Here is a 24,739-nt window from a genome sequence, read left to right on the forward strand (position 1 = left end):
TAAACAGCTACAGTTTAACAATAGACTACCTTTGGGAAGGCTTTTTATCTGCAGGATTTTAGTGCTTAAGATGTTTTCTGGAGGTGGGGGAGGGGGTGCCTACCATATATTTTGGGGAGGGGGTCATTTACTGGGGGACCCTTCGCATTTGGAATGTAAAGTATGCTACAGTGTAAGTCAGGACTTGTGTACATATACTTGTTCTTTGAGTAACTAGGGACTTACAAATAAACTTAAACGCATGACTTAAACTTTCTCTTTTCTTTACTTTTAGGCAGTTGCTATGGAACTCGAATTATGGATTCCAATGCTGGGGTAATCAATTCTCCTAATTGGCCTCGTCACTATCCGTCTTTAACAGACTGTTATTGGAATATTGAGGTGGGAAGTGGTAAAGGCATCAAAATTGCTTTTATGGACTTTTATCTTGAGAGTCATATTGGATGTGACAATGACAAAGTCAAAGTAAAAGGTGACAGGATCATATTTTTACTTGTTAATGGGGGAGACTCTTAACTACCATAAAATTGATTGTTGTTGGATGCATGAAAATTTGCTAGCCGTCAATTGTCTTTGCAAATTATCCTTACATCCTACGTTTTGTTGGGAATGGTATTTCAATTATTAATTTTTTTATAAAAGGCAATAGCTTACAAATGTTCATCGGATTACAAGGAACTTACAAGGCGGAATTGTATAATTTGTTAAACAAAATTCAGAACTCAGCTTCCTTTCCTCTTAGTGTTACAGCTGTAGGGATTTTTTATTGTAATTTGCAGTTTGGGGCTTGCACTGCAATCCCTCACACATGTCAAAACACTACAAAATAGCAACAAGGTACCATCCTTAAAAATCCCATACTTCTTAGTTCTAATGTATATATAGTAACAATACCAAGGCCAAGTTGTTTGAAGTACGGAATTGCTAATCCAGATTAAGTAACACGACAAGTACCCTGATCTGTAGTAAAGAGACCTCCCTTAATTTTAAAACCCAAGAGCAATGGAGTGGAAGTGAGGCAGTCTGATAACAGGAATCATTCTGACGCTGTAGAAGTGTATCTCTTTTGCACTGTACACCTAGGAGCAACTCTGATTCATATGACATATTACATCATAAAGCTTGCATGTGTTAAGAAAGATGGATGTTAAGTGTACACATATTATTACTGTGTACTGTAATACATGTATATAAATTTTTCAAAATTATAACAACGAAGCTCGTTATTGTGTTAGCCCTAGCAGCCATTGACCAGTCTGTAGCGTTGAAGGCATGTTCACATACAGGCTGTTGACGTACACATGTCTTTATTGCCAAAGAGAACAAGCACATTAACCAAATAAGGGAATACACTACACAGTCAAGCCTGAGTTTGCATACACTAAACAAGAATTAGCTGTGAATTAGGTTCAACATACTGTATTTACAGTGTACACGTGCACATTTAAATCAATCAATCAATCAATCAATCAATCAATCAACTTTGTTTAACGAGGGTGACACTTAACAGTCTGACAACTGACAAACCTGTGGCCCTTGGATTCCAAATTGAATTGGAATTGGTAATGTTGGTTTTTGTGGAGGGAGGAAAACCGGAGAACCCGGAGAAAAACCCTCGAAGCAAGGACGAGGACCAACAACAAACTCAACCCACATATGAGTCAAGTCTGGGAATCGAACCCAGGCCACATTGGTACGAGGCAAGTGCTCTCACCACTGTGCCATCCCTGCTCCCCATTTGGCCATTGCTCCACAGTCATGCCAAAGTGGAACTTGCTTGCTTTTATTGCACATACAGTCTAGTATATGTTTCCTGATATAACTTGATGCAGGAAAGTCTAACTTAGGGGGTGCTTACATGTGAAAACTCGCCCCTGTGCGAGTTTGATACCAGTATGACATTGTGATTTCATGCTGCGTTTACATGAATGGACACTTCATGTCGACAAACGTGATTGTGACACCCAGGTGACGCCATATTGGACTGGATGTCGAAGAATGTGCATGCGCTACCTGTTCCAGACTCACAGGAGAGTGATTTCATGCTGGACAGAATAGCCATACCTCGTTCACATGACATTAAAATGAGTTTTCGTAATGTCGCCCCGGTACAGTTACCAGGCTAGGGTGAGATTGCACCAGTATGACTCGCTCTGGTATGACATTTTGTGCTGGTGTCATGTGTAAACGAATAAAGAGCCACAAGAGGGAACTGAAGTGAACTCGTACCGGAATAAAAGTCCCGCCGGTATCATGTAAACACTCCTTTATTTGTGTTTTTTGTTACAACATGCTCAGAGGTAGAGTATCTGAACCAGCTGAAGGTAAATTTAGGAATATTTTTAGCACTGTTTAGTGATTTAAACTACATGTACCCTAGTGATGTTTAAAAGGTGAGTGTAAACTTAAATCAATCTGACTTACACATTACATCCTTTTGTGATAGGAGGGAATTACAAGTCATATGACTCATCAAGCACCATTAAAGGCTCAATGTGTGGTAACAAGACACCATTCTCCTTCACCTCTACAGAGAAGCGAATTTATATCAGGTTCAAATCTGACAGTTTAAGTGAAGATAGAGGCTTTGTTGCTGGTTATGTTTTGTATGATTCAAGTAAGTGTCTTGGATAGTGAGCAAGGGTCTTCTTAGTTGATCTTACATTGCAAGCAGACTTCATCAAAACCTCATTATTTCTTCTTAGTGAATACATGCTGGATTGTATCTGGATAGTACCTGGAGATCTTCAAGGATCTTTGGAGGTCTTGCAGATTTTCGCCAGGGATGTACCCTTACACTTTAGTCGTTTGCTGCACATGGGTACTAGTATAACTCTACTTAGTCATTATATTTTTACTAAACATTTTGAAATTGTTTAGTGCAACACTTTCGGTAACGGAAACATGATGCAGTTTAAACACTGTTCACAATGTTGGACAGTATTACACCTTCATTCATGTGTTTGTGGATAAGTTAAGCAGCAATCAGAGAGAGAGAAGGAAGAACTCATTCATTTGTGCACAATCGCAATTTTATGAACCACCAACCCTAAAATGAAGGTCGTGGTGGAATAGAGGCTACAAGTATGTTCCATTTTGGCCTTGAAATCCAACTATGATTTATTGCTCCGAATCAGCTCTGTTTTAGCATGGCATGGGACTTGGTGTCTTGCAAGAAACAAAACTCCATATTTTGGTTCTGATTCACAGCCTTAAAGCACTGTATGATTTTGAAAGAAATAAGTAATTTTTAAGGATGGTGCCTACTAAAAAAGAAGTATTTCTGCCACGTTTTATGACTATGCAGGGAAAGCAGGTCGTTGCAAGGGCTGTTGGAATCCAAAAAGAAAATTGGGGGTAACCACTCATTAATATTTTTTTAGAGACAATAAAGCAACGGTTATTCTTAAATACAAAGCAATGGATGGCATTTTTCTCCAAATTGAAATCGAGGCTTTTATCTCTGAAAAATGTATGCTTACCCCCCATAGCAAGTGCTCTTGGCATCATTTTCTTTTTGGATACCAAGCACTTGCTAAGTTCTGCCTTCTCCACATAGTTTTAAACCGTGCAATTTTAAGACAATTATTTTTGTATTGTTATTTTCTAGAAGAAGGTTCAAGTGGCAACTCCACCAGTGTTGTGATTAGAGAAGGTAGTGCATTCATCATCATCAATTCTCTGCATGCCAGTAGGCGCATAAGGCCGACACATTCTCTGACCAACATTCTCGGCTCCGTGCTGCCGCCTTGGCTACACTCCGACTTTTCCACCCTGCCTTGTGTCTCTCCCTCTCAACAGTCCCTTTCCAAGTGGTCTTTGGTCTCCCTCTCGCCTTTCGTCCTTCTGGAGTCCACCCTAATGCTGTAAAACAGTCGTTATCACCATCTCTCCTGAGTACATGTCCTAACCAGTTCCATCTTCTTCGTCGTACCTCGCAGCTTATTTCATTGATCTCTGCCATCTCAACCATTCTCCTGTTCGTCACCCTTTGCTGCCATTTGATCTTTATTATCCGTCTAAGGCATTTGCGTTGGAAACTATTCAGTTTTCGTTTGTCAGCCTTTGTCATCTTCCACGCTTCATCGCCATATAGCAGGACGGGTCGAACTAAAGTCTTGAATAGGTGTATCTTGGTTTTCCTTTCTATTCCTCTTACTGCCCACACCTTCCCTAGCCTCTGGAATGCACCGCCAGCCTTCTGCAGTCGGTTCAAAATATCTTTACTGCCTCCACTCTCTTTATCTACAGTCGCTCCTAGGTATAGAAACTCTCGATGTCTTCCACCTCCCTGCCATTCACCACAATGCTCTCGATATTGGTAGCATACTCAGTCCTCAGTGTCTTGCATTTTCTCGCGTTGAGTTTCAGGCCTACTCTGGCTGCTTCTTCTTTCAGTCTCCCAGTCTTCTCCTTGTGCAAGTCATTAAACTTGGATGACGGCAGGGCAATGTCGTCTGCAAAATCCAGGTCCCCCAAGACTGTTGTGAAATTCCACCGTATCCCTCTTCTCTTGTCTGTTGTTGCCTTCCTCATGGTCCAATCCAGGGCCAGTAAGAAGAAGAATCCTGACATCACACATCCCTGCTTTACTCCAGACTTGATCTTGAACCAGTCTAATGTCTCACTTCCGTCAATATTTGCACACTCAAAGACCTCGTATGTGTCTGCTGTTACTCTCACCATCTTGCAAGGTATCCCATAGCTTCTCATGTACAGAGTGACCTGCCCTCCACTCATTTGCTTGCTCCAAGATGTTTCTTAATATAAAGATCTGCCCAGTTGTGCCTCTCTTTGGCCTAAACCCATTCTTCTCCTTTTTGAAGCTTCTTGTCTATACCTATCTTGATCCGCTCTAGCATCATCCTGCAGAATATCTTACTAATGATGGGTAGTAAATACGCTCAAAATTGTTTATTGACAGGAAACAGTTGCAATCAAAAATCTCCTTTTTGCACACAAATATTCGTAGCTTACAGAAAAATTTTGAAGAATTTCAATATCACGTTTTAAGTGAATTGAATTTCCGTTTTACCATTATTGGTGTAACAGAAACTCGAATATGCGATCGTGAATGTAGTCTCAATTTTGTACCAGAATTACCAGGATAACATTTTGAATTAGTCCCGACACCTTTATCTGCCGGTGATGTTGGCATGTTCATTGATCAGAATTGTAAATATCGTGTCCTTGAACGAGTCTCCAATTCTTGCTAGCAAGCCCTTTGGATTGAACTTCATCTGCCTGACAATAAGAAACCTGTATCTGGTGTTACTTATAGGCAACACAATAACGCTAATGAGTTTCTAGAATACTTGTCAGATTTTCTTGAACGCCATGCAGTGCCTTCAAAATCAAAATATTTATCTCATGGGCGACTTCAACATAGATCTGTTAAAATATGAAACTTGTAGTTACAGTGACACAAACGTTGCTGCTAACGATGCAGGATGCCACTTTAAGAAGTATTTCTAATCGTTAAAAACAAAAATTCCTTGCTAAACCATGGCTGACTGTGGTTTAAAGAAAATCAATCAGGGTAAAGAATAACCTCTTCTATACCTCATCCTGGAACAGGTACAAATTTTACAGAAACAAAATCATCTCCCTTACGAGGTTAAGTAAAGCGAACTTCTACCAAAGTTTCTTTGATCTCAACATCCGTAATATGCGTCAAACTTGGAAAGGAATTTACGAGCTAATTGCAAACTGTAGAAAGAAAAACAAGCGCAATCCAACTAACTCTATTTGCCCATATCCGAATGAGGTTCCAACTAGTGACCCGAAGGAAATAAGCAATATTCTAATCTTAACAAATACTTTGCCAACTGGCTTCTAAAATTCCTCAAACCTCAAGTACAATCTTTGATTATTTAGATCTACCAATTGATTGCACTTTCTTCTTTAACCCTATTATTCTGTACGATATTAATTTGGAAATCTCAATTTTGCAAGACAACAAGGCCCATGGTCTCTACTCATCCCCAGTTAGGCTGTTGAAATTGGCAAAAAGGGTCATATTCGTACCTCTAGTCACGATCTTTAACCAGTCTATTTGCTCAGGGACTTTTCTTTCTATACTTTATAAGTGTGCAAGATTATCCCGATATTTGAGGATGAAGATGACTCTCTGCCTGAAAACTACCGACCGATCTCACTGCTCTCGATTAATAACAGGATTTTTGAAAAACTTATGTACTCCAGACTTACCAAGTTTGGCAAAGATTACAACATTCTCTATAATCAGCAATACGGCTTTCGCAGTAAGCACAGTACTCAGCATGCTATACTTGATATTGTTAACACAATTCTCTAAAATGTGGACAATGGTAAGTTCATGCGGTGTTTTCATAGATCTCAAGAAGGCTTTTGATACTGTTAACCATGAGATTTTGTTAGCTAAACTTGAAACTTATGGTATTAGAGGTGTAATCAACTCCTGGTTCAGATTGTACTTAACTGATCGGAAGCAAAATACGGAAGTTAATAATGTTGTTTCTGAGGCCAAGACGACCTTGTGCGGCGTGCCACAGGGCTCAGTCCTCGGACCACACTTGTTCCTTCTATACATCAGTGATATTTACAAGTTCTCCTCGTTATTTGTCTTCTGTCTATTTGCTGACGATATCAGTATATTACTTGCAAATAACAACTTAAGGAACTCGAGACACTTGTTAATCGCAAGCTTGGCAACCTCAATGAATGGCTAAAGGCCAACAAACTGTCTTTGAACATAAAAAAAAAAAAATCAAACTTTGTAATCTTTCGTCCCCGGTAAAAGAATATGCCCTTCATACCTAGGATTAGAATTCTTGACTCCGGGGCTAACACCTTCGCAAACCTTGAAATGAAAGAGTATGTAAAATATCTTGGCTTAATGATTGATTCAAATCTTTCTTGGAAATACCGCATTGAATCTATCTGTCACAAAATCAGCGAGTCGATAGGAGTTATAGCTAAAATTCGACATTATGTCCCGAGTCGTGTTTTGCTTTCAGTTTACAACTCATTAATAGTCCCTTACTTAACTTATGGTATTTGTGGTTGGGGAAACTGTGCCTTGACATTTCAAAGAAAGATTGTATTTCTACAAAAACGAGCCTTGCATCTTATTTACTTCAGGAAGTCTAACGAACATACCGTACCCTTCTTTCTCAAATCGAATTGCCTTCCCCTACCTAGCCTATTTTTTTTAGAGATTGTACCTATTTATTGTATAATATCAACAGACAGTCAGCACCTGTTAGTATACTCAAACAGTTTGTTAAACAAGTCAGATTCACAACTACAGAACAAGATCTGTATCTAGGGACTCGTTTTATGTTAAGTTTTATAGAACCGATAAAATGTATGCCTTTTTCTCGAGAATCAGTGCCCAAATTTGAAACTCAATTCCTCATTCGATTAAACTACTCAATTGTCGTCCTTTCGGAATATTACTTAATTTCTTGCCGTCTTACTAAGTTATTTAAGACTTAAGGTTAACTTCGCTTCGTAATTTTAATGTATTTGCTTTGTTTTATGTTAGTTTATTCTATTCACTGTATAGTAGTATCTTCAGTGTTATTTAGTCCATCTATATACAGATAAACTTTGTACTTGTAATATGTCCTCAGATCTCCCTGCCTCGATTAATTCATAACATATCTGCAGGGGAAAAGAAACATAATTAGTTATATTTCTAATTAGCCTGCATAGCAGTCGTTTCCGTTTCCTTCAAGCCCAGTCGGGTAAGCGCGCGATAGGGTTGGGCAAAAAGGAGCAAAAAAAGTAGGAGCGGGGGGGAGGGGCGGGGAAGGAAAGGAAACGCCTGCCGCTGAGCCCAGACATTTTACCGAACCCCGTTCGTCAGCGAACGGGAGGCAATGATGCATTACCATTGGCCAGTCGTGTGTCAATCAAACGCATAGACCAAAACGACATCGGTTAACCGTTTATCAAAGATGAAAATATGGCCGTGGTGGAAAAGAATTCTCTCGTGTGTCCTTCCGATTTCGAGTTTGCTTTGCTTTGGAAACAACTAAACTGCTTTCGCAGGGAGATTTCAGTTGAAACCGGAGCAAAGGATTGCTTTAAGAACGAATGTCTATTGTACATCAAACAAAATCAAAATTCTCGGTCACGCTCAAAATATAGTTTTCATTGCGCTTTGGTTTGTTGGTAGGTATTATCATCTCAAGAAACATGGTGTCATTCGTTTTTCGAAATCCCGCCGGAATTTTTTAAAAATTTAAGAAAATTTGTTCTGGCTGTCGGCGGTCTCAAAGCCTGGAAAGGCGAGGAAGTATTTTAGCCATGTGGGGCAAGCTCATTCTGTCTGTAATTCCAGCTGTAAGCAAATAAGTTGATATTCTAAAACATAAGTAAAATTTGTCTTGGGTAATTTTATCTACGCTTTGTTCGAGCGACGTAAAGTTCGAGAAAATCTTCTAAAATACTACAACTTGAAGTGAACAAATTGCCCGCCGCGATTGTGTTTTCGCTGAGATTTACCAGAAGTTAAAAATGATTGGTTCTCATGTGACATTTGACGTGACAGTGTAGGCCCCAAGGGAACGAAGGCATTTGGGAGCGTTCGGTAAAATGTCTGGGCTCAACGGCTGGCGTTTCCTTTCCTTCCCCGCCCCCTCCCTCCGCTCCTACTCTTTTGCTCTTTTTTTGCCCAATTCCCTCGCGCGCTTGCCCCGCTTGGCTTGAAGGAAACGGAAACGACTGCTACGCAGGCTAATTTCTAATTTTCAATAGAATTGCATAGCTATTAGAATTCTCGCCGTCTGATTGGCCATCGAGGCGAGGAATTCAGAGTGGAATTGCGACTTTTAAAAAGCGAGGTTGACCGATATTTCACCATAGCAACGCAGGCAAAATTGGAAACAATTATGTTTTCAAAACCTTTGTCTCCGTTTATAAAGAAAAAACCTGACCGAAGTGAGAAAACAGAAGATTTTCCCTTGTTTTAATTTAAATTATGACTTCCCCGAGAGATTTTCTAAGAAGCCGCTTACGCTTACGAGCACGTGAAATCGGCACAGTCTATCGCGAAAAAAAAAATGGCGGATGGATGAGAAACAAGCAAAGGTACTTCAACTACCAAGGAAGAGCCGGTCTCAATTGTAGCGTACACAGAAGATGAACTAGAGGCCTTCAAAGAAAATATGGCTTTCGAAAACACACAAAAAAGTACGAGTACCGCCGTTCATCATCTACAGTCGTGGTACTTGGCAAAGTACAAAACTCAACTGAACTTAAACAGCATTTCTAAAGCAGAGGGTTCCCAATTACTGAAGCATTTTTTTGTTGAAATACGAAAAACAAAAAAGGATGACGAAGGTAAAGAATATGAGCCTGGTTCACTTCAAACTTACCGCAATAGTCTTCGCCGCTATTTACTCCACTGGCCATGTCCACCAGCGCCCGACAACTTCGACATTGAGAAAAATGAAGAATTTGATGAAGTTACCAACATGTTATCCGTTAAGAAGAAGGATTTGAAGAGGAAAGGTCTTGGAAATAAACCGAACGCTGCTCAGCCCCTAGGAGAAGATGAAATCGAGAAAACATGGTCCAACGGAGCACTTAGCCTTCAAAATCCTCGCTCGCTTCTCTATCTTGTTTGGTGGAACAATGTCACGCACCTTGGGATGCGAGCTTTTAAGGAGCAATACGACGTACCGCCTCATACAAGATTTTACCGTCACTAACCAGTACGTTGAATATAAGGAACGCCAAACGAAGAATCGCCAAGGAGACGAAGAAAGTTCGAGGAAAAGTGCCAGAAAGTACAACAACAAAATCTGGAAAACGGATGGAGGAGAGCGGTACCCATACCGAGCATTCATTGAGTGTGTCGCACATCGTCCTAAAGGTGAAACCGTTCCTGGAAATTTTTTCCTCACTCCACTGGACAAACCAACATCGAACATTTGGTATAAAGCAGTTCCCGTCGGTAGAAATACCTTTGCAAAAATGATGCAAAAAATCGCCTCCATCGCGTCCTTGAACGGAAAATTCACGAATTCAAGCGGCCGCAAAACAGTCATCCAAATCCTTCGTGAGGAATTTAACCCAGTTGAAATCTCGGAGCTGACAGGCCATGCAAACCCCAATTCAATTTCTAGCTACAGCCACAATCCTGCTGAAAAGCAACGCCGAATGTCTAACAAGCTGGCTGGTTTTACACCAAGTGCTACCACAACTGTAAACGACGCGGGCAACACAAGCAGCACTTCGCCTCAGCTTTGGCCGGAAGTTGTTGGTAACAGCTCAGCCTCTGCATTACCGCCGGTTGTACAGAAGAGAGTTTACGACGAAGGCAGTTATTCGAAATATCCAATGAAAGCTTTGAGCGGACTGTTTACCGGGGTAGCGTTCAACAACTCTCCAGTAAATATTTCCATCATTTTTCAGTCGAATGTCAATCCCGACGGTGGCAAGAGCAGTTCTCTACATTGAAACGAACACAGTATTTACTTAGTTTTTTTAACTTTTTGCTTGTCTTCCTTCCAAAAACTCATGTTAGCAATGACCATTGTATTTTAACGTACGATTCGAGTACAGTAATTCTTATTTGGAGGCAAGCAACTTACCATCAGATTTGTTGAGTTCTCAGTTTGGATGCACGTTGCCCATATTTCAGCCGTTGTTGAAGAGTTTTCCTCGAGTTTATGATTCGCGAAGGTGAAATACGTACTCGATGATAAAAGCTCTCAGCACATTCAGTTACATTATTTTCAACGTAAAAATATACATGTAATTTGCAGCCTCTGTAAAAGTTCAGAAAACGGCGATTTGTGAAACACGAGGTTCAAATAAAGTTTTGTGCATTTGGCTTGCTTCCTATTCGCTGACTCTTGACAGTCGTGACGGTTCATTTGAAATGGCTTTTTTAACGCTCATTGCCACTATTGCAACATTCGCCCAAAGAACGGTAAACGGCTTCATTTTTAAAAAGCTATGCGATTCAAGGAAAATTCACTACCTGACTCGTGAACTCCACGTTAAATTTCACTTGAAAAACCGATATCGTACTCATCGCTTCGCGATTCGTGCGATATCGGTTTTTCGCGTGAAATTTAACGTGGAATTCCCTCGTCAGGTGGTGAATTTTCCTATAAAATGTTGTTTTTGTTGTTGTCACAGTCGCGCAAATCACCTTTCTTGAATATCTTGACGATAAGCCCCTTCTTCCTGCCTGCTTGCCGTTTCTTCCATGTCAGCTCTCAGTAAGTCTGGGCCCACTTCATCTACTCCTGCAGCTTTCCCTCGCTTTGTCATCTTCAAAGCACTCTTAACCTCTTGTATTCGCCATCTTCCTAGATCTATTTCCTCAATCTCTTTCAGTTCTTCTCCCCCACCTTCTTCCACTGGATTCATTGGGACATCCCTGTTAAGTGTTTCACTAAAGTGCTCCACCCATCTCTGCAGCCTTTCTTGTGCTTCTGTCTTGAGCACCCCTTGTTTGCCTTTCACGCCTACTTCTTGTCTCTTCCGTTCCCCTACTATTGTCTTGGTTATGTTGTACAGCTCCATGTTTCTACCATTCTCGGTCGCCTTTTCTGTTGCTGCAGCCCTCTCCTCCATCCAATTCCTCTTATCCTCCCTAGCACTTTGTTTCACTTCCTTGTTTTTCGCATTGTATTCTAGCCTCCTTCTCTGTTTTAATCGTTCTAATCTTGCGCTTACCATTTAGGTTTTGCCTCTTTCCTCTCCTTAATTTTTTCCCATGTTTTGTCCCCTATCTATGGCTTACTCTGGTTTTTGACCACCCGATAACTTCCTTCGCAGCATCTCTATATTACGTCTACAAAATCTTATCGTGTTCTTCCGCTGGATCTTCTGTATCCCCTAAGACTTCAAACCTGTTTTTCACCTCAATGCTGTATCTCTTCCTGATCTCTTCACTTTGCAGCTTACGTACATCAAACCCTACCCTTGCTTTCTTCATCCCCTCAGCCCGAGCCGACTTTAGCCTTATATTCGTTCTCAAAAGGTAGTGGTCAGTGTATACGTCTGCTCTTCTCATCACTCTAGTGTCCAGGATCGATGTTCTCATGCGCCCATTCACCATAACATGGTCAATCTCATTTACTGTCTTCCCATCTGGTGAACTCCAGGTCAGCTTATGGATCTCTTTGTGTGGGAATATTGTTCCAGTTATGACTAATCCATTCACACTACAAAAGTCACATAGGCTTTCCCTGTTGTCGTTCATGACTCCAACACCAAACTATTACCTCCTCCCTGTTAGTGTTGTTCCCTAACTTAGCGTTCAGATCTCCCATCACCACTATCATGTCGTGTCTATTGCCGCTTGAAATAGTGACCTGCAACTGGTGGTAAAATTCATCTTTTTCCTCATCCATGGCATCATTCGTTGGTGCATACGTTTGTATCAATGTTAGCATTTTGTTTTCGGAGTAGAATCGTGCCTTAATGGTTCTTTGGCTTCGGCATCCATTCCATCAAGGCTCTCTTTGCCCTTGCACTTATCATGATGGCTACTCCTCCTTGTCCACTTCTTCATATCCTACCAACACCACCTTCACGTTACACTGCAGTGTTGTTGATCCCATCCCTTTCCATCTGGTTTCACTTATCCCTAGCACCTCAATTTCATATTCCGCCATCTCCTTGGTCATTTGCGCTGTTCGTGTTGCCTCCGCCATAGTCCTCACGTTCCAGCAAACGACCATTTGACTATGGGGCCCATCGACCTTTGGGATTCCTTGCTGGTTTTGGCCCAAGAGTGTAAATGCAGCCCCACCTGCAACACCCCCAGATTGTGTTGTATCATTGCCAATGCTTCCAGTTTCTGTAACATAAAGTTTTCCACAGAGCAGGGTTCAGTGTTAGCACTGCGTCCAACCCACCAGGAGGACCAGGGGGGGTCACTCTAACAACTCTAACAATACTAATAATAATAATAATAATACTAATAATAATAATAATAATAATAATAATAATAATAATAATAATAGTCTTAATTCAATCAAAGGATAAAAATACATATCCTAAGTTACAGTGAAAAAGTAAAAAATCTCTGTCAGGTCTCTACCCTTTGACCTGTTCGGCATGGGTGACCCTACCAGGAGTGCAAGACTCCCGCCAACAAAGCTGTAGGGGTCACTGAGACACGCAAACTGCCCCACCATGATAAGGTGGTGACCCCAACCGGAGCAGAGGTAGTGCGTTGGCCGATTTTAATTTTAAGATTTTTCAATTTGAAGACAATTAATTTTGTATTGTTACATTTGTATTTTCTAGAAGACGGCAGCTCCAGTGGTGTTGTGGTTGGGATTGTGGTTTCAATCATAGTTCTCTTGGTTTTTGCTGGCTGCATTTACTATGTGTTTGTCTACCGAAGGAGATTGGCCAGGCAACAGGCTGCAAGACAACAAGCAATGATGGTTGTAAACCACCCTCCAGCACCCCCACCTCCTCAACCAGGATATGGACCACCCCAACCAGCAGGCTGTGGTCCACCCCCTCCAGTGGAGTATGCACCTCCTCCACCAGCAGGTGCAGCACCGCCCCCTCAGCCAGAGAATGCACCGCCGCCATCCTACAGCCAGGTTATGGCAGCACAGTACCCTCAGCAGGGTAAGTTTTTGGTATTTCAACAGCAATGTAGCAGAAGAGCTGGGCTGGTCAGTTTGTGTATGGCATACACCATTTTAAAGTGACAGTTCTACAAGTCACTTTTTTTTGTAAATGGCACATTCTGAAAAAAGTGAAATGTAACTCCATTTATTTTCAGATTTCAGATTTCTTTTATTTATGCATTATTTGAATAGTTTACTACAAAAGGAAATTACGATACATGTACATCACAAAAGTAACATAAAGACAACTTTAAATTACACGCACAGTGACCAAAAGAACTAAGAGCGTTCGAGTAGGTCACTGCCACGTGCAGCTAACTGGTGTATAACCTGCAACTAACTAAGTAGCACAAAACAAAAGACAAGACAATTAAGAGTGCATAAAATCATACTACAATTTTTACATTAAAGAAAAAAACAAAAGAAATGATAATTAATAGCGAGGGCAGAGAAATATTGCAAAAAATGCAACAGTGAAAGGACTGACATAATTATGTCAGTGGCTGATGAGGAGAGGGGGCCAGGGGCTGTGCTCCTAACCTTATTCTCAATGGAAAGAAAGGCCATTCTTCTTTGTTTAAGTCTACCTGAAATGTTTTCACTCCGGGTCCTTACCACCTTGTATGATGCTGCAAATAATGTTGGTTCTTATTCTGATCTTATCAACTTCATCCCTATTTCATGACTTTCCATGCACTTTATTTGCCGCTTTAAGCTTGATTTATTTATTTTTTGTTAGGTACATAGATACGCGCGGTTGTGCGTGCTTTCATCTCTTTTGTGTTTTTGGTCTCTCTTCTCTGTGTTTTCCGGCCACAATATTGCAATTTATTTCATGTAAATTGGCTTCCTTGTTCTTTTAACTCCCAAGTTATTTTAGGAAGCCAATACCCTTTATTTCATTGTATGTTTTAATATGTCATTTCAGCTGTAATGCTCTGTAGGGGTAGAATAAAATTGTTGTTGTTGTTCTTTTTATTATATAAACAGGTCAAATTGGTTCATTTTTGCCACCCAGTTCTGAATACAGTGTAATAAAATCGCAGTCACTATGATCATGAAACGCCCATGTCCTACTTTTCTGTGGCATGAATCAGTGAAAACATTTGTTTTTTTATGATCAGGTGCACCTGGTCCTTATCCACCTGCACCTCAAGGAGGAGCACCTCCCTACCCCCCTGGAGAGCCTGGAGGAGCACCAGCCTACCCTCCTGGACAATATGGAGGGCCAGCACCCTACCCTCCTGGACCTCCTGCAGAAAAATCTCCCCACCCTACTGCACCAGCTGGAGGTGCACCTTACCCCCCACAGTAATGGGTTATCAGGTGACTGCAGTAATTTTTCTCTGGTTGTTGTCATTGCGATTGTCATGATCGTATTATGATGTTTATCAGCCAATCAACATCAGTATTATCGTTGTTCTCATTACATTCATCGTCAACATCATTATTATTCAGTGCATTTAAACACTAAAGACTTTGTAAGTTTTTATTTTGGTGAGAAGAGTGCCTAGTTGAAAGGCTCGAATAGATCAAGATTGTGGTCAAAGTTGGCAGGGATTTCACACAAAATAGAAGGAGGAAATGTGACGGAGAAAGTTTGAGGGTGTTCAGAGGGGGGAGGTGTGGCGAAGTTGTTTGGCTTTTACAGCAATGATTAAATAGTTCTCTTGAACAGGTCAAACTAACCGGAAGCCAGGTCTCTGTGGTGCATGTCGGCCAGGGCGGAGAGAAAATCTCCGAATACCACGTATCACACTGGGAGCCCAAGCTCGCTATCCAAATGAGCCTGAAATCGATGTATAGCCTTCGTACGTTTTTATTTTGGTGAGAAAAGAGCCGTGTTGAAAGGCTCAAATAGATCGAGATTGTGGTCCAAGTTAGCAGGGATTTCGCGCAAAATGGAAGGAGAAAATACGATGGAGAAACTTTTGAGGGTGTTCCGTGCCTGTTTGCGTATTCTTCTTCGGCGGTCCGAAGTCAGTTGGCTGTCAAAATTGTTGCGCCACTGATGCTACATATAGGTTGCTAGACACCCCGAAATAATTATTTAAAAATAATACCAAAATAAATGTCATGATATTGTTAGCATACCAACTTAATGCACTCCCTTTTTCCTTGCAGGCTCGAGAGTAGACATCAAGTGACAGTTTTCTGCAAACTTTAGAAATGCATCTGCAATCGTCGCCAAGTTCTGTTTGGAATGTTAGATAGGTGAATACCGTAATAGCCGGTGAATAATGTTTAAAGCCGCTGGTCTGCAGTGGTGTCGTCTGTAATTAGATGTTCTTTCTTGAACTGTTTAATAATAATCCGTTTCAAAAACGGTTGCATGAGAAGGAGCTGCAAGTTTACATGTCATTTCATCGAGAGCTGTTATATTGATATTCAACTTGTTTTTTAGATGTTTTCTTGTAGATGTAGATTATTATCGAAGGTGTGAAAGTACAAGGGTTGTATATATATGCTTTGTTGGAAAGACCACGTCCGACTAATTCACCGTTTTGGTTAGACAGAACGATGCTTAAGAACACTTCTACAGTTGTCACAGTTGTCAGAGTAGTGTTGAAAATTGTCATTATATTGTAAAAGATCACGGTTTGGATTTTGTCGGACGTGGGAGACTTTCTCATCGGCCATTGTCTGATGACTGGTAATGACAAGGTGAGCAGGGAAAAAACAAAGGCTGAACTTACCTCCATAATATAAATCAATACTCAGCACACATTCAATGGGCACAGTTTAGTGAGATTTTGCTGTAAATAAATTATAGATTGGTTGGGAAATCGACCTGGGGGTCGTTTCTTAAAATTCGCGAAAAGTGTTCGAGCCCGAAAAAATATTTTTTAAAACCGTTGCTTATTGATCGGTGGTAGTATTTCTTTTTGCTTTAATGCCGATGACCTTTCTGTAAATTTGACATGTGATGAAATTTTTTTCAATCAGATCATTTGGGTAGCCTCTAGCAAGGAGTCGTGATTTAAATTTTTTAATATTATCCAGAAATGTAGTCTCAGCATTTGAGATTTCAGCCGTAAATTTGATTGTTGGACGATATGAGTTTGCTTGTTTAATGAACCGTTCATGTCGTGTTTACCAGTGTCCCACAGAGAAAAAATATCATCAATGTAACGTTTCCAAGCTGTAGGTTTTACGACGCTTTGGCTAACAATTTGTGTTTCAATGTCGGCCATAAAAATGTTTGCTTGGGCCGCCTGTGATCGAACTGGCGCCATGTTGGTTGTAGCGACGAGCGCAACCTGGGGAGAGCGCTAAATCTACCAACGGGGTAGAAAGGCAAGAAAACTAAGGGTCAAATAAAATGACAGAAAGACGTCCACTTACAGTCAAATAGCGGCTTCAATGTACTGAATATTAAAAAAATGCTCGGTTCGCGTATTCAGAAGGAAAACAGCCTTCCCCACGTTCGGCCCAAAGCATTTTTCAACACTACTCTGACAAAACAAGGTCATGAAAAGTACAGTTATAATTTAAATATTAACTTTCACGTGCAGTTCTTTTAAATATTAAACCATGGGCTATAGGAAACATGGGTTTCGACTAAATAAAGATCACATTTATTTTGAATTAAGTTGAATTACTCACAATGAAGTAGTCTTTTGTCTTTTCTAGTCGTTTTTCCCCATTTATTCCTGGTAGAATAGCCATAACTTTCTTTTATCGCGATCCTAGGGGATCTTCCCATTGCGCTGAGACGTCAATATATATGCGTTATTGACCAAGCGTGAGGTCAAGATGGCTGGATATTGGCCAAGTTCTTTTTTCGCGTTTTTATGGACCGAGACGAAGTCGAGATCCATAAAAACGCAAAAAAAGAACGAGGCCAATATCCAGCCATCTTGACCGAACAAGCTTGGTCAATAAAGGATTTATTATATGGCTTTACCCTCAAGTTAAAGCTACGACAACAAAACAAAACAGGACACGAAACCGCTCTACTCGGAAAGAAATTCTTCATAGCCGGCCGGTGCAAGATTTATTTTCAGTGCATTTTTGGATTAGCATGCAATCGTGGAAAACAAGGAATCCTAAATTATCTTAGGGCTCTAACTTTATAACGGCTTAAAGGGAGTATACAATTATTGAGAACGAAAAATTTAGATTTTCGCAATAGCGGGAAGATTTGAATAGAATCCGGCAAACTCGCCATTTTCAGCCGATCGCGCGGTGGCGTAAATAATGAACATTTTTACACAGTTTTCGGCTTTTAGTCATTAATTTTTGAATGAAACAATAGATTTTGAGATTATATGCAAACATAAGCCGAAAAAAAGAGCGGGTGAATCAGAAAACTGGGCGGAACTTTGACAAGATTTTGTTGTTTACAACAAGCAAGACGCAGCTAAATTAAAAACGTGAGCTTCTTCGGCGAACTTGAAAAAAATACTTTTCTGAACTGCTCTAAACACTTAACTCAACTTTCACTACGCTATGATTTAAATACAGTCATCAGCAAACCTAGAGAACTTATCAATTTGGCACTCGACTTGAGACAATAAGTTTTACCAAATCAACTCTATCTAAAATACTACCCGCAGAGCAACTCACCGATTCAACTCACATTCATTGTAGCTGAAACAAAATTTTCACCACACCAGGACGATTCCATTCTCTTTCTTTTCCTTTAGGTAAATGTTGAGAGAGTTTACCGAACTTTTTAGTGAGCGTTTTCCCCCAAAACAACGAGAAAGTCGAAGAAAAGATTGCATTGTTGTTGGGATTAAACTTTCGATGCCAAGCAAACGGGCAACGGGTAATCCCGAGCGGGCAAGATAGCTCCATCTTGCCCGCTCGGGTAGCCAATTACAGCGCAGGATTTGACTCATCTTGCCCGCTCGCGGAGCCAGCCATATAATAAAAAGTCGTATTGCCGTCTCAAAATGAAGGTTTCTGATTGGCTCAAAAACTGTCATGTAAGCATGACAGCACGGCACTTAAATGGGTTTGGCGCGCACAGATCAAAATTTTACTTTTGTGAATGAACAGGCGACGTTGGATGGTGTTGTTTATTTCTTTTCATTTGAGTTTACAAAGCTTCTGACACTGTTCAAGGACCACTTATAATATTTTTTTTTGTGGTGAACATGTACCATGGTACAGCGGATACAACTTTTTTCTTGGAGGTAAGCGAAAAAGAGTGATTATAAATTCGGTGAAGAGAAATTTACTTAAAAGACTTTCTTGAGTGTGAAAGCGGCCACGGTGAATAACAATGAGCTTAAATTCCGATAATATAAACTAAATGGGCGGAGTCGCGAAGCGACGGAGCCCAACACGGAATATATTTTCTACCAACTAGCCGTCAATATAAAGTCGTATTGCCGTCTCAAAGTCGAATTTAGTTTTTTTTATCTCGATACTGACATTTTGTTGGAGAGAGTAAACGGGTAAAGTACAAATCGTGCGCTGATTGAAAGATAAATTCTTACTTCAGTTAAACTGTAGCCATGGTAATATCCGTGCGCGAACTTTTTTTCTCGGGGCGGGTTATTTGAATTTTTGGCTTTAATTTTTACGTCAAAACAAAGAAAATGGAAAAATTTACGGTCCACAAAGCACCTACCATTGATGAAAGAGACGAGCTAGTAGGTTTGAACATTTTACCGGCAAATGTTATTGAAAATTTGTTGAAGTTTTTTAGCAGTACAACATATTAACACGTCTTTGAGTTTCCGTCCTGACCGAACTTCGTATACATGTAGGCATCACGCGCATCTCAAAGATATATTATTAAACAATGAAGCAAAGCCAATTCTACTTACCAAGACCGCTACTTGAAGTAAAAGCGGAAGAAAACGGCAAATTAGCGCTTGGTTCTGATGCCACAACACTTGCTTGGGCACTTGATGGAGGGCACATCAATGGCGAAGGAATATCGGGAATTTTCGGAATGTCCGCGCTCAAACGGTACAGATAAGTAGACGAACCATTATTCTCCAGTAATACTTTCCTCTCTTCCTGGTTATTTGCTCCAGGCGTTGTCGTTTCGACCGGCAAATTTGCAGGCGGGTTCGAGATACCTGGAGCATTCGAAGATGCCATTCAATTCCAGTAGATTAAAACTTGCCACTATTCAGCGGTGGACATTTTCTTGACGAAACTACTCATCTCATATGGAGAAGCAAAATCCGGGAGCGTTCTATTAAAAGCGATGCTTGGAAAATCGATATGAACGTTGTTCAAGGCATTCTTGTCTGTTTGTCCCCCATTTTGTAATCGTCACTTGGAACAGGAGACGAGAACCTGGAAACGACAATACTAGTCTCAGGTGTCCAGGAAATCGTTCCCAGAAAATTCCCCCAGAAACCTATGCGCTCTTCGGATTCTGTGTTTTTGGATACCATATATCTTTTGATTTGATAGAAATTACAACACAAGAAACGGGAGTGGAAAGTAACGTTAACCTGGGTGGATCCACAAACAACCTATTCAGTTTTTGGTGAGTAGAAACGAAAGGTTACTTTTTTTTTAGTTCACAATCAGCTTCAAGGGGCAAGATCAGACGCTCACGCCTGCATGCATGCAGCTGCTGTCGATTGCGATGACTTTGCAGTTTTCCCTATTTCATTTTCTTTTCAGGCATAGCTGTTATTGTTATTATAGCATAGTCGCTAGGAGCTTGAACCAGAATTGCTTTTTTCTTTGTCGTGTGCCCCAACGTAACATATCGATCGTGCATCAAACTGAAAACTGAGATAACAGAGATGAAAAGTCTATAATTAAAGGCGTTGTTAAATCTTGACTAAACAAACGCGGAAATATATATTTTTTTTACAAGAGCAGTAATAACGTTTGATTTTAGAAGCTTATATATTTATTCTCGATTGGAAAATTCGTACGTGTGTTTTGGTACGTTTGGCTTGATTCTAATTTTCACGATGGCGTCGTCATTGAAATTATTTACTTGTAACAACTACAAGAATCCTTCAGTTTGTTGTTTTTTCTCTCGCAGATCACGGAGATTGTTATCTTAACCTCACTGGGATTGCAAAATTTAAATAAGAAAGATAAAACGATCGGCAGTTAAGCTAACAGAACGCTCGGTCTTCTAAGTCAGAGAAGTGTGTTGTCGGATCAATTATTCCTGACAGATGTTAAATTAAATCTAAGGCGTTTACTACGCTCGTGTACCCTCAAGTAGAGCCAGTGTAGAGTATGCTAGCTCACTGTGGAATCCGTATTCAAAACGTAAAATTGAACTGTCAGCATACATAAGAGCAGCTAGACTTGTTTAGCTGGATTATTCTGGCTTTAGCCATGTTACTCCCGTCATAAACCAGCAATTTGCTGGGACAGTCTCTTGAACTACGCATATTATCGTGCCAATTGTCAATGTTTTATAACTAAGTACAGCAAAGTTTAGTTGTTAATTTTCCCTTCCATCTGAAGCATGTCCATTAATGAGGACTACAATGTAGGTACTCAAGTCACTAATGCTTTCCCCTGTCGACATATTCAGACTAGTTGTAGTTTGTATAGTGTTTGGAAGCATACATGAGTGGACCAGCTTGGTTCGGGCTGGCATTACTCGAGTGAAACCAACACGCCGAGGAAGTCGGGCGGGGCGTTTGAACAGGAGAGCTAAAACTACACTCGTATCAAATTCAAGGCAACCATCAATTCAAATGGGATGTTATTCTGGGCTTTTGGAGCAAAATGTGAACGAAGAGACTGGTAATTTGCATTCTGAAGCCAGTGAATTAAATATTCACTCCGACACCTTTCGCCGGACTACCAACTGCATTGTTGTTAAACGTAGTCCATTGTTGCCAACACAAAAGGACCGTTCACCAATGCTAACTCTTTGTCATGCTAATGTGCGAGCAGTGAAGTCCAAAACTGTTTGTTTACTGGAATATATCAACTCCACTGATATGGATATATTTGCGCTCACTGAAACCTGGTTAACAGAGAAGGACACTGCAGCAAAACTTGAGATTTATTCCCCGGAATCTCATTCCGTTCATGCAGCAAGATCGGAATGGGCGGCGTGGTGGTGGAACTGGACTATTGTTCAAGAAAGCCATCGATGTGATTAAGATTGCTGCAGGGGTGAAATCGTCTTTTGAGTTTTCAGAGTGGCGAGTTAGTTTTAACTCACTAAGGGCTAAGCTAGTTGTTGTTTATCGCCCACCGTATTCTAAAGCACACCCCATCACGCCTCGTGTGTTTTTTTTGAGGAGTTTGGCTCTTATCTCGAGACAATTATTCTTTCCCCGGAGTCTCTTATTCTAACTGGAGACTATAATTTTCATGTGGATGTCGAGGATGACCCTGATGCAAGAGCATCTCTGGGTTTACTAGCGTCAATGGGACTGAAGCAGCATGTGAATATACCAACTCATGTGAGTGGCCATACGCTTGATTTGTTGATAACGCGTGAGCAGGATCCAGTCATCTCTAGCGCTCCCGTGGCCGATCGATATCTCTCAGACCACGCATCTCTTTTGTGTTCTCTTAACTGCGCAAAGCCTGATTGTGTTACAAAGAATATTCGTTATCGCCAACTCAAGGCAATTGATTTTGATGCTTTACGCCAGGATGTGGAAAAATCCGAGCTTTGCACAATGGAATACAGCGACCTTAATGAGCTAACATCCAGTTATAATTCGATACTAACATCTTTTCTGGACAAGCATGCGCCGATGAAGGAGGAAGTGATTGTCTGCAGGCAGCGCTTAACTTAGTGTGTTATAAGGACAAGGCAGAAGGCGGAAAGGAAATGGCGAAGGACAAAATCTCAGCAGGACTTTCGCGCTTTCAAAGGCGCGCGAAATCGCGCAACGTTTGTTATGAATGGCGCGCGCTGTGAGTACACTCTGTTTTTTTTATAAGGACCTTTTTTATAAGAACGTCGAGGCTAAGGCCCGGTTCATACGTCGAACTTTACATGAGCCGAACCTAATACCTATTAAGGTCGACCCAAATAATTAAGTTCAGCAGTTGATTCAGACGTCGAACCTAACTGAAGTCGAACTTAATTAAAGCTAAGGTGAGAAAGTAGATTTTCGTGGTCAGCGGCTGTTGTTTTTACTCAACAAGATTCAAAATGGCGGGAAAGATGAATTCTGACCCGGAAGAGCTTGTTTGGTAAAATAATAAAGACAGGCCAAAGACGGCTCCTACTGGTCGAGATAGGAAGAATATGACCTTCAAAGCTAATTTGCTCTTACGAGAACGTCTTTCAAAGATCTCCCTTTTCTCAGTTTATGAAAGTAAGGAAGTGTCTTTGTAGATCTCCCTTAGCAGAGGATGATTTTCTATCAAGTGTCATTTACCAGGAGCCATAATCAGGGACGGAGACTGTAACAAGATATTGAAATTATTTTCTACCCGTTCAAAATGGCGTCCAAATTTTAAAATTCTGCCAGAGAATATCTCCTCAGTGCCCACATTTAAGGAATTAGACTCTCACAAAGAAAAGGTAACAATTGAAGAAGACGGGAAAAGTTGGAATAATCGGCCTATTGATCACATGACTCTCACAGTAAAGTCAAAAAGGCGCCAAAACGGTGGCGCTGCGTGCGTTGCTACTGTTGAATGAATGAAAAAAGCTTATATTCTACGGACATGTACTCAGACAGGTAAGGACTTTTTTTATCTTTAGTGAATTTTTCTCAGCCAGCTGCTTACCGTGTCACATATAAGGTAGTAGCCCCACGCAAATTTGCGTGTATTCACGCGAGTTTATGACGTGAAGGGGGGGGGGGGGGGCAATTTTTTTCTAAAAATAGATTTTTTTGGTACAACTCATGGGGACGCGTGGACCCCACGCTTACGGTCTCCATCCCTGATTACGGCTCCTGTATTTACTCATCTGAATTGTTTTAGGTTAGGCACAGAAGGGTGATATTCCATAACAAACCTCAAAATGTTTTTGCGGGTTTTTAGTTTGTTTTGTAGTGCCGACATTCTTTCTCGGAGGTTGACTTCTGAAAAAGTTTTATTATAAGGTTATCGAGGTAACCTCTGTTGCGTAATCTCTGTTTGAATAGAGTAATGTTTTCTTCAAATGTTGGTTTTGAGAAGTCTTGACGCTTCGCCTGTGATATAGCCTGCATTGGAAGGTTTCTGTCGGTTTGAAGTGCGTGTGCACTTTAAGAATAGATTCTTTTTTTTTTAATCTTTCGCATCTCAGACAATTATATTCAGTTGTTTCGAAACAAGAAGAACAAGAACATTCCTCTTTTCCCGCTATCTTGTTCAGAATGAAGTCCTTTGCGCACATGCCAAGTCGATGGAATGCACAGACCTCTGGGATAAATATAATTTATATAATTTATACGTAACGTATGCATTTGGTTCGGCACATGAAAAGTTCGACGTCTGAATCGAAGTCGAACTTTTTGTCGTTCTATTCGACTGGCGCAGTCGAATAGAACGGCGGGTCGACCCAAATACAAATCTGTCGATCCTAACTGATTCATACGTCGATCTTTACATGCGCCGAACCAAATGATTAGGTTCGGCTCATGTAAAGTTCGACGTATGAACCGGGCCTGAGGTTAACCAAAATTTTAAGAACGTATTAAAAACATTCCTCAGGCTGAGAGTCGATTAAGAACTTTTTTATTTTGCCAATCTGTATAGAAAAGCAAGGTAACAAATGTACCCGATCTCGGTTTGTCATAATCAGCAGTTCTTGATACCATATCTCAGCAGGCAATGCACTTTGATAGTTTCCGCATCGATTTACTGAAATACATGTAGTGTATACCATGTAATTTAAGAACATCTTAAGAACGTTTTCAGCCTCAAATCCCAAAAAAATGTAAGAACGTTCAGCCTCAGCTCCAAAATTAGACGTTCTTATAAAAAAAAAAACTGAGTGTATTATACTAATCTCATAGCTGAGAACAATTCAAATCAACGGAACTTGCTTCGTGCTACCAAGTCGCTGCTGTGCGAGCCGTCTGAGGTGTCGTTTCCAAAGGATAGAGCTCCAGATGATCTCGCTAATGATTTTGGAAATTTCTTTATGCAGAAGATTGATAAAATCAATCAGCTAATTGACATGCAGAGCTCTTTGGAGATGAGGAGTGCGCTGATTCTAATACGTATGCAGGTGTCACATTTGCCAATTTTAAAACGTTGTCTCAAGAGCAAGTCTCTCAATC

At 40.7% G+C, this 24,739-nt stretch overlaps 3 protein-coding genes and 1 long non-coding RNA gene across 4 annotated transcripts in view; 2 read left to right on the forward strand and 2 right to left on the reverse strand.

The window, feature by feature from the left end:
- LOC146465266 (tolloid-like protein 2) overlaps nucleotides 1-15,812 on the forward strand; it is a 91,124-nt gene extending 75,312 nt beyond the window's left edge. The window contains exons 9-14 of the mRNA XM_085128494.1: nucleotides 275-472; nucleotides 2,447-2,617; nucleotides 3,611-3,658; nucleotides 13,264-13,599; nucleotides 14,726-14,927; nucleotides 15,726-15,812. Of these exons, the coding sequence (XP_084984620.1) occupies nucleotides 275-472; nucleotides 2,447-2,617; nucleotides 3,611-3,658; nucleotides 13,264-13,599; nucleotides 14,726-14,916 (944 nt within the window). The 3' untranslated portion in view covers nucleotides 14,917-14,927; nucleotides 15,726-15,812. The remainder of the gene's footprint in view (nucleotides 1-274; nucleotides 473-2,446; nucleotides 2,618-3,610; nucleotides 3,659-13,263; nucleotides 13,600-14,725; nucleotides 14,928-15,725) is intronic.
- The window catches only part of LOC146465230 (blastula protease 10-like), a 532,877-nt gene that overhangs the window by 428,534 nt on the left and 79,604 nt on the right, over nucleotides 1-24,739 (forward strand). The window lies entirely within an intron of this gene.
- LOC146465265 (uncharacterized) overlaps nucleotides 1-24,739 on the reverse strand; it is a 283,446-nt gene that overhangs the window by 81,928 nt on the left and 176,779 nt on the right. The window lies entirely within an intron of this gene.
- The window catches only part of LOC146465270 (uncharacterized), an 84,422-nt gene continuing 70,697 nt past the window's right edge, over nucleotides 11,015-24,739 (reverse strand). Inside the window, exon 2 of the mRNA XM_085128571.1 lies at nucleotides 11,015-11,858. Within this exon, the coding sequence (XP_084984697.1) occupies nucleotides 11,149-11,685 (537 nt within the window). The 5' untranslated portion in view covers nucleotides 11,686-11,858 and the 3' untranslated portion in view covers nucleotides 11,015-11,148. The remainder of the gene's footprint in view (nucleotides 11,859-24,739) is intronic.

Source organism: Pavona decussata, unplaced genomic scaffold (assembly GCF_977016875.1).
Source record: "Pavona decussata unplaced genomic scaffold, jaPavDecu1.1 SCAFFOLD_156, whole genome shotgun sequence".
In the NCBI taxonomy this organism is placed as follows: domain Eukaryota; kingdom Metazoa; phylum Cnidaria; class Anthozoa; order Scleractinia; family Agariciidae; genus Pavona; species Pavona decussata.